Genomic DNA, 13,898 nt, shown 5'->3' with positions numbered 1-13,898 from the left:
AATAGTTGAACTCATGTCCGACATTCTCATGCAACACCAAATGTGAAGAATTTGCACCATATATTTAAAGAATTATGCACAAATGCAACGGAGTTCCATGACTTTGGCATCCCATCCCAAAATAAGGCTTAAATTAGAAGTTATTAACTAGTTTTGACACCTTTGTGCCATCCATTATAGTTTGACATAATTTGCTAAGGTTTGGATCATAACAACTTTAGCTTACCTAAATGAGGACCGTACCATTCATGAATGGTCACCAAATGTTGTATCAACAATGAGCCAAGGATTATTGCTCCTCCAATTCCTCTCAAGTGAGCCATGCCATAATCTCAATATATTGAAATGCAAGCTTCTACACAATATTATGAACTATTTAGAACCAACTATGGTTTTCATGGCTTGATTGCATACAAAATTGAAACCATTATATTAGATCTCAAATTCAAAGTCTTGGTTATGTTATTGTCCAAGCCATTGAAGAATAGTAAATAACAAAAGTATACTTTGAAAGCACAAAATTACCTATAAATTTGTATTTCACTATCGCAATTCATAAAAGATAAGTTTTATACGTGCACAAATTATAGTTCATGTATAAAATTGAATTTAATCATTGTCATAACGTTTCCTTGATTAGAATCCATGATAGATTTCCCCCATTGCATTCATTTCCACATAAATTAAAATATTTATGTTGAGGAGTGGCTATATTTCCAACCTCAATCTTAATAAGACAAGGGCATATATAGGTACAATACGTGTATATATTGGATATCTTAAGCTTCACAACGTGCTTGAATTCTAGAGTTTGTCTCATGTACGTACATGTTGAATACCATCTTTTATTGAAACTTGATTTTTAGTTACACAAAATGTGTAATGATTTAGAGCCCCCCACATGAATAACACACATATTATTAAAAAGCATAGTGACCATTGATAAAGACTAGTCCTTTTTTCAACCTAGTGATAAAGACATCATATTTCCATATTCATCTGCAAGGTGAGTGCACATCATATACCAAATTCATGCAACTTTACATGGCATCATTTTTTATGAAGTGGAAGCCTCATGATGTGATCATTCGAAAGGGTGTGGACACAATACAAGAGTTGAAATTATGTTGGAAGTTGTAGGAAATGTAAAATTAGATTCTACATCACAAAGTGCAAATCTATAACTTGTCATGGTATGGGTTGATATTGTGCAAGACTAACAAGTTATTCTCTTTACTATTCCCATATATTCACGCTTCCCTTTCACTATTTCCATACATTCAAGCACATGTACTAGTTCTCATGTTCCACCATGATCTACTCAAGCCCCTTGTGAGCCTCGCTTTCCACAACCTCTTGATTAATGCCATAAAGTACTATTTTATCATTTTGTATATATAATAAAGAGTTTCAAAGTGAAAATCTTGTACTAAAGTTTAATGAGTTTCCATGTTCTTGATTCTCTTTTAGACCGTACCATGATTACAAGGTGGTTCATGCTAAGAGGGTCAATGAGTGATATAAAAGAGAAAGGGGCTAATCTTATGGTAGGGGCTCAATTTTGAATCTATAATGGGGTTAAGATGGTCCCATGGTGCAAGACAAAGGACTATGTAGTATGCTCTTTTAATCTTTTAAATTGTATATGCTTGATTCATGGTACGCTTCATCTGAAATGGTGCACATTCCGAGGACACCATGCATCGTAAATTTTTTGTGCTCTCTTGATTGACTAGATTTTAGGTAGTATGACTCTTGATGAGGGAGAAGCAAGTATTATCCCAATATTTAATCAAAGGAGCTGCAATGATGTAATCCGCGCTAAATGGATTAGAGTGCAACCACATGTAGCTCTCCAAACAGCCAAGTTCCACAACAGGCCTCTGAATCTGCAGTAGACCTTTGAAATCAGAAGCAACTCACCTTGACCAAATGCTCCCACAAGGGATTGAGCAAATGCTGGAGGGTCTAGCTAAGTTTTCTTAGGAATCCACCCACGGGGTTTTGACCCCTCTAAACTTTGCATTGTTGAGCTGGGTGGACTCCAAGGCCCAAACCGCTAGTTGCCCTTGGATTTTGGCGTGCATGTGTGGACCGCTTAACCGCTGTTTTCCCTCCATTCAGCGGTGCATGTGGCCGCCCTCCTATGGGACCAATTGTAGCAACGATCAACAGCAGACAAGCGTGGCCGGACACCGTCAGTTTTGGTGATCGCTGAAAGAGGAGATCAAGACGTACGATTTGGGCTCAAAGAGCATACGAGCAAAGCGGCGCAATTCTTCAGTGAGAAGCATAGAAGATTTTGCTGTATGCTGGAACTTGGACGATGTAGCCACCGCGTTGGAGCTTTGCAAAGTATAGATAATAGCTCCAACGCCTTGGCGACCTATCAGAAGGCAATAGTTTGTAAATTGCAACTTTGCATGCTGTTGTCTGTTTCTTCGAGAGAGGATGTCCGATGCTTTTACCCAGACAGGCACGAAATTTGGAAGGAGCGCTCTGGTTCACCATCTATCAGATCCTGCTCAATCATTACAAATCATTCACCCTTATTAAGAATCCAGACTCCGGAGTCCGGATCAGCTTGTATTATCCCCCTGAATGCGTGGCAGGAGCAATGGAGAAGTTGATGAGGCTCAACGGCCCTCGAGCACTTCACGAATCAGCCTACGATCGATCGCTCATCTCGATTCTCGATTGTCTATCAGGAAATTTTCTTGAGCCGTATGACGCTGATGATGATCAAAGGCTAAATGGGATGGATCGTAGATTCGTAATGGATGACAGAGGAGCATGGCTAGTGGGCCTGGTAACGTGGCAAGTGTACAGAGGCGAATAAGTCGATGATGTTCATGATGGCCGTTGACCCGTGGGCAGATGCCGTGGCAAGATCGCGGTTGTTCAATGGTGATTTGGCTGCAGGCTGCACTCTCTCTTCTCTCTCAAGCACAAGGACGCTGACTGGTATTTTTTTCGATGTTTGATACTACGCCAGGAAAAAGGGCATCTTTTCAATGAATGTTCAAAGCCTGTACGCTAGCTTGTCGCCAGGAGGACAACTATTTGAATTCTGTACATTACCCAGTCCTCATAGTTCAGATTGTGCAAGAGGTTTCTGTTGCCCAATCATCCGATGCCTGCAAAGCCCGACATGCTTTCGTTCATCATCCCAAAGGCCTTCCAAATTCCCACGCATATTGATACTAGTTGTCATTCAAACTTCAAAGGTTTACAAAATGCATACTATCCTGAGCAGATGAGGTAAAAATATAGAGCCCGAGCTCGAATCAGCCCACTGAGAGCCCAGATTGAGCTAAATGAAACGTATATTTGTGACTCTTTGAAATGTTATCAGTGGTGGATGCTGTTACTGGATGCTCAAGCCTCACACGCCTGGATACTCTTGGACCAGCCTATGGTAAACGTCGAACGATGACTTGTTTGTGAGAGTTCAATATATTCAGGTGTCAAAGCTCGTCCTTTCAACCCCCATCCTCACACACACACATCCGAGCTCCACCTTGCATGTCATCAGCTTGTGGGCGAGGGAAAATTCTTGTCACCCGTCATGTTTACTAACCGCCCATAGATGTAGATGAGATCAGAACCTGAAAGAGAAATCTTGTTTATTCTTCCCAGTCTTCCTTCTCGCTCCCGACTCCCCTTGCCTTGCTTTGCACGGCCTTGGGAATGATGCCTGCTCCTTGTCGAAAGCCGCTTTTGCTTTTGCCCGTTTCCATTTTTAAATTCTCCTTCCGGAATCCGGAGTCTTTCCCTCTTATAGTGGCGACCGTCTTTCCTTCATCGTCTGGTCCTTAACTCCTGCCTTTTATATCCACGTCGTCCTGCTCCTGTAGCTGGCCTCCACTCCTGTGCATCTTGTAGTACTTTTCTGACACCCTCCTTCTTCCTACATCACATCACCGTGTGCCTCTTGTCAACAGTCGCCTCAGCGCTCTACGTCTCCAACTCGGCACCTACCCCTCTAAAAGCAGCACGCTACGCAGTTCATTACTCAATTTATGTATATCTGTTGAACTCCACAGGCGCAGCTTGTCACATGAGCAATGTTAGAAGATTTTGCGTGTTAAGCGAGCAAATCTCTAGATCGGGTCGGGGAACGCTCCTGCAAACGCTAGGATTAGGGTAGCCAGGAGAAAACTAGTACTCCGGTCCCCATACAAATTGCTTTTAGAAATTAGACTCCTGCGACGATCCCTTCGCATTTGCCCTCTGGAATCGCAAGGTTTAGATTGTGCGTCGAGGACGCGCGTGAAGGTGTGGAAATGCAAGCTTGGCCTACGTGCACATCTAGCCATGATCAGGGACAGCCCTGGCTACCCCCGGGTTTTCGGTTTCATCCAACGGACGAGGAGCTCGTAACTTATTATCTTGCGAGGAAGATCGAAAACGCCAACTTCAAAGATCGGGTTATCGGAGACGTGGACCTCAACAGATGCGAGCCTTGGGAGTTGCCGAGTATGTGCAGTGGATGGAATTTCAACTTGACTGGTCTTTAATCTCCGAATCATATAGAATGTTTTCAATTAACGATGCGGAACGATCGCTCTCTTGTGCTAGGCAGGTTATCTTTGTTAGGATCAGGTTGATAGCTGCAATGAGTCATCGATCCGTTCTTGTAGCGATAACGTCTCAGCCAGGCTCGTCGGCACTGTACAGGAATTATATGTCCGATGCACAGATTGAGCGAAGCTTTACGAGAATATATAATTATTTGCGCAGTATATTCTTATGCAGGAAGGAGACCAGGAAGCTACAGCTGTTGATTTAGTCGAACTTACTGTAATGTTGGTTGGGTGGTTTTCTGTGTTTCATGAGCAGGCAAGGCCGAGATGGGAGAGAAAGAATGGTATTTCTACAGCTTACGGGATTGGAAGTATCCAACAGGCACGCGAACGAATCGAGCGACGGCGGCGGGGTACTGGAAGGCGACGGGAAAGGACCGAGAGGTGGTGAGCGCACGAGGGGCGAAGAAGATGCTGGTGGGGATGAAGAAGACGCTAGTGTTCTACAAGGGGAGGGCACCGAAGGGACAGAAGACGAACTGGGTGATGCACGAGTACAGGGCGGAATTAGGCAACAGCGGCGGCGATCATGAGTCGAAGGTGGCGGCGAGGGGAGGATCATCAGCAGGCAAGGTAAGGCTATGGCGTACTGTTTGTATTGTATGTGATTGTGCGCGTGGCGGCGGCGCTAGGCGCTAACGTGGGAAGATGGTGGGCAGGAGGAGTGGGTTGTTTGTCGAGTATTCAATAAGAACGCCGGCGTGAAGAAGGTGGCGCCCTCGGAAATGCGGCGGAGTAGCTCTGTCGCCGCCCAGGTCTTCCCTGATCTCCTGGAATCGCGCCCCCTCGTCTGCGATCCCCTCTTCCATCACTACTCCCTCCCTCCCTTCGCCGCCCAACCTCCCCTTCCACCCTTCATCGCCACCTCCCCACGCCATCCTCCACCTTCCACCACCACCACCTTCCTCAACTCCCCCTCGGCCTCCTCCCCCCACCTCAATGCCCGCCTCCCTCTCGCCTCCCCACCTCCCCTCCTCCACAACTTCACCACCCTCGACCAACCGCCCGACCACCTCCACCGCTTAATCCATCGGCCTCCCCCTTACCAGCCTCTCCTGCGAGATCAGCACCACCTTCACCATCACCCTGCAGCGCCTCAGCATCAGCAACATGCTAGCAGCTTCTCAGCTTCCAGCCTCTCATCCCGGACTTTCCTCCCCGACGGCTGCACGTCTAACCCTGTACCCCCTAGCGTCCATCCCTCACAGCTTCCCCGCTTCGCCTCGGATCTGGAAAGCTTCTGGCTGTACTCCGATCCCAACTCAGCTGGCGCGCCGCAATTGTGAACAAATCAGACGTCCTAACTGCAGCTTCACCTTTCTTTTCAAAGCCGACCCATGCACCGTCCTGTGATTACGTTCTTATTCTGCACATTTCATGAATTGTAGACATACTGTCCACGGCTGCTGTAAGTAAATTGGAATAACTGCTGGTACTTCTACGTATACAACTACAGCGTGTGCTGTTCCTAGGAGGCTTAGAACTACGTAGAGGTAGTTTGTCTACCATTGTTTCTCCTCTTTTTTCACAACGGACATCAGTACAGTGGCCTGTAATCACTAAAAGCTACCGTACACAGATCTCCCACGTTGGTACATGCACATACTTGTAGAACAGAACACTGCTGTAAAATCGTAGTAATTGTATTCAAGCTCTAGGTTCGATGGTGCTTCTCGTCTCTCCAGTAAAAGAGCCACTTCACACAAGATGATACATGAGGCCTACGAAAGCAGGGTCCAAACAGATTCTGACTCCTGAGTTTGATTAAAAACCTAATGATTCTTTCAATACATGCACCTAGTGCTTTTATTCTTGTTGGTTATAATGGTCCGACAGTATTACTAATGGTGCTCACTGCTTTGCATGCAACGAGATGAATGGCATTCATTTGGCCGGCCAATAGGAAACACTATTTGAAATCAATGATTGGGGTAAATACTCCGAGATTCCCAATTAACCATACAGAATCACACAGGAGTTGGACCGGGTCCTTATGAGCATGGTATGCTGATTGCTTATCCCCAAATCAAGAACGATGACACCGAGGGTAATCGATCACGATCTTTGTCACAAAACTAGAATACAAAAGCTTTGTGATATAGGTGATCCTAATGTTGATGGATCAACACAGCTAAACTCAAATGTCATATGGAAATTATCATAAAGTGATCTTGTAGATAGCACGGTTCTAACATCTTATAAGCATCCTCTCAATAAAATTGGGAGGATAAACTACCCAAGCAACAAAGCAGTTATAACAATGCGTCACAATCATGTAAGTTACACGAAAGCATCACAATCTTAGTTCTACTCTTCTTTCAAGCTAGCATGTAGAATACTTGTAAGACCTTGTGCCAATCATGGACTTGAGGCCACTAAGCTTATTGTCCTTTGTAAACTTTCCCTTAGGCAACGCATGTATCCCATGGGTGTCCGAAAAGATGCAATATCTGCCTTGACTCTTGTCTCTACCTTGGAAAGGATCCATGGTGCCTTCGGGATAAATTCTAAGAGGACACTCTTGGGTTCCTGAACCACCCTCCTAAGTTGTAGAACCACACTCTTGAGTTCTACGCACACGCTCTTGGGGCCACAAGTGAGGCATCCTACCCTCATCCTACCCATCTCATGCAATTCTTCTCGCACTCCCCTTGTGTCTCTTTTGGATACATATGGTAATGGATTGTATGGAGATATATGATAATATATTGTGGTCTTAAGTAAATTGTCTTTTCATAGTTTTAGTAAATTGAACTTAAGTTTTAAGTAGTAAATTATCTTTTAAGTAAAGTGTAAGTATTTAATGCTTTTTTCGCTTCTTACCCGCTCTTGTATTTGTGCTTGTTTTCTTGTTTATGTCTGTGTTTATCCAATCCCATTAAATTAGACATGTCAGCACGTCGCACTTCTGGAGAGAAGACTCTCCATGATCATCGGGCTCCTTCTAGGAGGAGACATCATGGGCTCTACTCTCCAGAGGACTTCGATTCCATTCAGTCGACTCTTGAGGGACCTACCCCTGGGTGGACTCCCCAGGGGCCAAGTCCTTAAGGGACTACTCCTTAGGGAACTCCTTTGCTAGTAGCCCATGGCTTCGTCAAGAGTCCTGATGAGTTTATCGCAACCATGAGCAACACAGAGGCAGCGAGATTCTTCTCTCTCCTATCCCAGAGGACCTCCACTGTTCCCTCTCCGACAACCCTCGAGGGTAGATCAGGAACATCGAAGGCTTTACCTACTCGATAGCCATCCCCTGTAGCCCCTTCCAAGGGGTCATCACATGGGCATATCCATCGTAGGTCCAAAAAGAGTAGTAAGGGTCGAGGCTGCTATGGTGGCACAGGAGATGTACATGAGTCTTGACACTCCTGCCACTCCAGGTCTCCCCTATATCATGAGACACAGTACCAGTCTAGTCCCTTTCCCTCTCCACTTACAGGCCACAGCACTCCACTTGCTCCCCTACTCCTTGCTCCTTAAGCGCTCGCTCTATCTCTGCTATGCATCCTTCGGACTTTATTTTTCCCGAGGACCTATCCTATAGAGTGACCACCATCAGGGGAGGTTATACAAGAGGATGATGACAAAAAGGCGATCACCAGATACATGACGGGGTTGGTAAGCACCCACTTCCCCAAGGATATATTCAAACCTTGGAACCAATAGGACAATAGAGCCAAGGAGGCCGTCATAGATGCTTCACAAGAGATAATTTTCAAATCCTAAAAGGTATGAGTTTGATCAAAATGCCATGCTTACACACATGGGGGAGCTCCTTAACTCTTGTAGATACAAATTAAGAGAGATTGTTAAGGAGGGTAAGCACAAGCCAGGGTGGGCGGACCCAAAAGATTGGAAGAGAGCAAAGAGGGAGCACAAGGAGAATCCAGATACGTTTGAGTCTCAGTGGAGGGTGGCGAGGATATGCTTGGAGACTGTAGGTCCTTCGCACCTCGACTAGAGCGGTGGCAGACTCGACAACGAGGCATGGGTGGTAAGTATATATTTATCTTCTATTGAATTTCTAATATGTTCAATCGTTCAAATGTTTTGTTATTCATATCTAACTGATTGAATTTGGATCCACAAGAATCTGTGATTAGAAGGCCTCCAGACAACAAGTACAGAAGGGTGTTTAGGATTGGAGCCAAGGCATGGTTTAAGGAGAAGGAGAGAGGAGTTGACATTGGCTGGGAAAGGGTGGCAGCATGTCATGTGAGTATACCCTATTCTTCTTCATTATCATTTGACTATCACTATTGTCTTATAATCTATGCTCTTAGTTTTTCTAACTTATTTCATTCTTAAGGAGGGACATTCAACCCATCCAAAGATCCAAACGGAGAGATTGGATCTGAAGAAGAAGCAGTTAGGCTCACAAAAAAGGAGGGCAAGGGATCAGGCACACGTACAGAGACAGAGGACGAGGAGGGAGAGGAGGACGAGGAGGGTGCACGCAAAGAGACCGAGGACAAGGAGGGGGAGGAGGATAAGGAGGGCAAGGAGGAAGAGGAGAAGCAATAGTAGGATAGGACATTTAGTCGTTTAGTATTTTGGCACTTCTTCCCTTTTGTAGCACATTACTTCGACGGATTTGCCATTTTGGAGCCCAGTACTTTTGCCATTTTGTAGCACATTAGTGCACGAATTTGCCAGTTTGGAGTTTAGCACTTTTGCCATTTTGTAGCGCATTGCTTCGAGCCTTTGGTGAATTTGCCATTACTTTATAGACCTTCTTTGCAAAATTTTAACATATACACCTCATTTATAACATTTAATCATGATTTTAACAATAAATAAATAAATTATGAGGTAGGATGGAAATGAAACAAGCCCCATCCTGCTGCCCCTTAAATTTTATTTTCGCTTCGGTAAAAACATCGGTATATACTGATGCCTGTACCGATATTGCAGTATCGCTATATACTGACAATTACATCGACACCCACACCAACATTGTCGACCATATGTTATCAATGGTGACACCGACTCCCACACCGATGGTTTCTTTGCGACATCCACACCGATGGACATTCCAACACTTTCCACTTGTTTAAAAAAAATTCTTCTTATTTAGCGTTGGTATCAGTGTCGGAAAGCAGCCCATGTCTTGTAGTGTCTATTTCCTTCAGCAAGATTGTGTATAGATGTATCCAAGAGTGTCACCATTGCTCGCCTGCTTCTTCAGCATGGCCCAAACAACATGAGATCCTTCTCAGTAGTTGTCCTCTCCACTTCTAGATCCTCTCTCTTACTCTTGTGTTTAGCTTCCTTCGATGCAAATGGACAAAATGGTCACAGAAGTGCTCATGACAAAGTCTAGATGAGAGTTCGATCGACTCAATACTACTCGACAAGACATCTCACAAGCAACTTGCAAAGGAAGGAGAGGAGAACGAAATTGCAGCTGGCAAAGGAGCATCTCATCAGCATGGAGTGGCTAGTCAATGACATTTACTTAATCACCTAAAATGAAGCATTAATAAAGCATCAAGATTCAATACACAATTGCAAACAAATAAAATAGGCAATTGCATCTAATTGCATTAAATAGAGAAAGGGCACCGAGAGAATGACAATGCAGGAATATATTAAATACCAAAATCCCTCATTTTCCCTTTCTCTCCAACGCAAACCTTCACTTAGTCCTACCCCTCCAAGGTAGTCCAAAAAGTATGTAATGTGTGCGCACGAATATACGATCGGTTTTGGAGAAAAGGACACATGAGATTCGTGAGATTGATCCAGTTGGAGAGTTTATGTCATCTGCACAAGGATTGCACAAGAATGTTAGCATATATTGCATAGGTTAAGAGCTTATGTAACTACTCAATTAGCCAAGAAGCTTGCCTCTTAGCTATTATAGAATCCTTCGGAATGTAGTAGTATGCATGTGAGGCTCAGTTTCTTTTTTACTAGTATGCAAATTGTGACAAACCCGCGGAGAGAATTCCACAGTTGTTCACATCTCTCTCTCTCTCTCTCTCTCTCTCTCTCTCTCTCTCTCTCTCTCTCTCATGTGATGATGCTTTACCAAGTACTTCTATGCAATTATAACTATGCAGATGTCTTTGTATCTATGTTCATATCCACCTTTAGACATTCTTGTAGTAACATGTAAGTTAATTCATCTTCTATCATCAAAGAGCATGTCAAGATTATATTAGTTACTACGATCCATCTATAACATGGATGATTTTTTCAAGTTACTTTTGTTAAGAAGCTAAAATTTTATATTGGTGTCAAAAGTTTGTATGCCTTAATAAAAATAAATGTTTCAAACATTCGCCAGGATTCGAAACTTTTATCCAAAAAAATGTAAATTTTTGCCAGAATTTACATTTATTTCTTCAAATTTTAAAAGAAAATATATTAAAAAGTACTACATTCTACCAATAATGTGAAACTAAAAAAATGAACTTAAAAACTTTTACCAAGTTTTTATATTAATATTTAAGCATAGCTTCGATAAAAACATCCCTGAGATTCTATAGGCATAACCTCTAGAGACTGTTGAGATGATCCAAAACTTGTGTTGCCCACACAAGTGTTGCAATGTTTTAGAAACATACACCTTTTATAAGCTTAAAAGGAATAAACATGTGTTCACCTAAACTTTATTATTGTAGACCAGTAACTTAGTGTACACTTCATTGGATGGATTAATGATCTAGCGATCCCACACTTTATGTCCTCCTCTCTTGGTCATTCTCTCCCCTTTCTCTCTTTGTGCCCCCTTGCTATCTTAAATAGCATATGTGCCTCAGCTATGTTGCCTTGCTCATCCTTTTTGGAGGGAAGGGAACTCGATGACAATGCATGATGTCATTTGTGTATGTCACATTCCCCAGTTTCATTGGTGTACAGCATATTTTCTTTTGATTATTGTATTTTCTTTACCAATTTAAAGGTTTTTATCAATCAAACCCATTGTTGGAATCAGAGTCCTAGTGTGTGTGGTTTTATAGTGTGTGTGGTCCTAGGAGTGTTCTATAGTTGTGTGAGTGTGAAGAGTCTTGAGGCCACTTGTGCCACCTCATCACCTAGATTATAGGATCTAGATTCTCTTGTGTGTGACCTCATCTATGAGGTATCAGTGTGGGAAGATAAGGCTTGCCCAGCCTATAAATGAGGCCATGTACTAGCTACGATTCAACCAACAATCAACATCAGCTATTGTGCCTCAGCTCTTGTCTCCAATCATGTGTTTCTCACCCTCTCCCCATTTTCAACAGCAGGTATCAGAGCCAGATTGAAGTGTCTTGCCCATTCCTCTCCTTGTAAGCTCCTCTTGTAGCTACTCGTGATTTCCTCCTCTACTTGAGGTGATGAGCATCATCAACGAGGAGCTGCACACCTACCTTCCATAGCTGCGTATGAAGGGGAGCGAAAGCAAAGGGGAAGTGCCCGTCATGGAGGAAGCGTCCTGCCCATCTTTCACTGCCACACCTACGCCACTCTTCTACTACCTCTACTTATGCTACATGCACCACTAGATCTGAGTCGGCCTCCCTCGCAATCTGCTCATGCCTTGCCCATTGCTGCTGCCACCTCTCCGCTATTTTCCATGGTGCTAGCTGTGGGGTCCGAACCCATGCACGCTTGTGCCATTCTGCCCGCCATCCTACGGAGCCTCTACCTGCTTGAGCCTGCTGAGTGCCCGTATGCCCACATAGCTAGACCTACGACAACTCCGATCTTGTAACAAGGTGATGACTTGGTATCATCTCGTATGTACCGACGACTGACGACCTAAGGGTCATGGCCATCGACTCGCACGTCAATGCAGCAGAAGCAAGGTGGGCCCATAAACCTCACGATCTTTTGTCCATGATTCAGCTCATTGATTCCTTGCTGCTTCCCTGTCTCTTGAGGATGCCTTGATGCAGTAGCAGCCCTGCTCTATCTCTATTCAGACCAACTTGAACCCTGCTCTATCTGTGTCAAAGCTCGCTATTCTAAAGATCTCCAATTGATTCCTCTCCACCAACATATGAAGATAATGCTACAGCAATTCAGTCGTCATTTTGACTGACATAGGTCCTATTCGTGACCAATTTCCTGCCCAAAACCCTAATTTTTGCCCCTTTATAATCTATGCTCAACTTCTCGAATTTTTTGGGTGTTTTCATGATGTGAGGGTTCCCAACCGTTGCTCGAGAACTCTTCTGTCAGAAATTTAGAAAAGCCCCAATTTTTTGCAAACCCTAATTTTGCAGCAACCCTAACCCTAAAATTTAGGGCTTTTCTATTATGTGTCTTCCTTTGGCATAATTGAAGCTTCTACCATGTAAAATTTGGGCCTTTTTTGAAATCTGAGTAAACATTGTAAGGGATTTAGACACTGGCTGTAATAACAGCTAAGACCTTCCCACTAATGGATAGCATAAAAAACTCCTCGTTCATCGAGAAATTCTCAGGGAGCAATTTCCCAACTTGGCAGACAAAACTCCGGCTTCTTCTTATGCGAGAAGGCATATGGAATATCACCAATGGCAAGGAGCCAAATCCCCAAGGTGATGATGCCAGAATTAGTTGGTGGGAGAACCAAAATGATAAAGTAATGGCTATCATTGGCCTAGCTTTAGCTGACAACCTTATCCACCATGTGGATTTTGATAAGACACCAAACGATGTTTGGGAAAAGTTAGAGAATTTGTTTGGAAATAAGATCAATAATTCCAAAGTATTTCTCAAACAAAAACTCTTCTAGGTCCTCGGTTGGGTTGAAATTGCCACCCTAAGAACGAAAAAATTTACAAAATGAGATAAAAGCTTGATTGTAAGATTAATTATGGTAAGGACATACATTCAACTAGGATTGGAGTTTACTTACATGACGTGCATCCACCTTCACCCAATCAATGCCATATCCCTTGTTGAGAGTTGTGGTGCCATGAGCACTTGTAGATCAAAGGTATGAGTAAAGGCAAAGCTGCCACATGGCATGGAGGAGATATCCCACATGTGAGCAAGCATATGCATGTAAGTACCCTCACCTATAAAAGGGAGGTTCATTTGAAGTAATATAAATCAAGCACTTTGCACTATCTCAAGATTCTCTTTATGAGTCCAAGCTAATCTATCTTGGAACCTAATTGACTTGAGGTACATGTCATGAGCACTCTCTTCATCATGTTTCCACATAGGTTCCATCCACCTTGGAGTGCTCCATAGATCCTGAGGCATGCATGTTTTCTCATGGTATCAGAGAATAGGTTTAGCTCTCCTAGTTTAGCTTATTAGTAGTTCACTAGGATTGCTTCCATTCCTAGATTAGTTTCCGAATCTAAGATTAGAGAGTTTATTGGT

The 13,898-nt window shown here is 43.5% G+C and overlaps 1 protein-coding gene across 1 annotated transcript; it reads left to right on the top strand.

Annotated features, from left to right (window-relative positions):
- Window positions 1–4,187: 4,187 nt before the first annotated feature.
- LOC147905070 (NAC domain-containing protein 100-like) lies at window positions 4,188–8,894 on the top strand. The gene is made up of 4 exons (XM_087393243.1): window positions 4,188–4,479; window positions 4,843–5,159; window positions 5,246–5,832; window positions 8,870–8,894. Exons 1-4 carry the CDS (start codon window positions 4,287–4,289, stop codon window positions 8,892–8,894), a joined length of 1,122 nt encoding a protein of 373 aa, XP_087249369.1. The 5' UTR covers window positions 4,188–4,286.
- The last annotated feature ends 5,004 nt before the right edge of the window (window positions 8,895–13,898 follow it).

This window comes from Dipteris shenzhenensis, chromosome 2, assembly GCF_047967505.1.
Source record: "Dipteris shenzhenensis isolate YYH24624 ecotype China chromosome 2, Dip_SZ_1.0, whole genome shotgun sequence".
Classification (NCBI taxonomy): Eukaryota; Viridiplantae; Streptophyta; class Polypodiopsida; order Gleicheniales; family Dipteridaceae; genus Dipteris; species Dipteris shenzhenensis.
The sequence above is the reverse complement of the archived record's forward strand: the minus strand, read 5'-3'. Positions and strand labels throughout refer to the sequence as shown.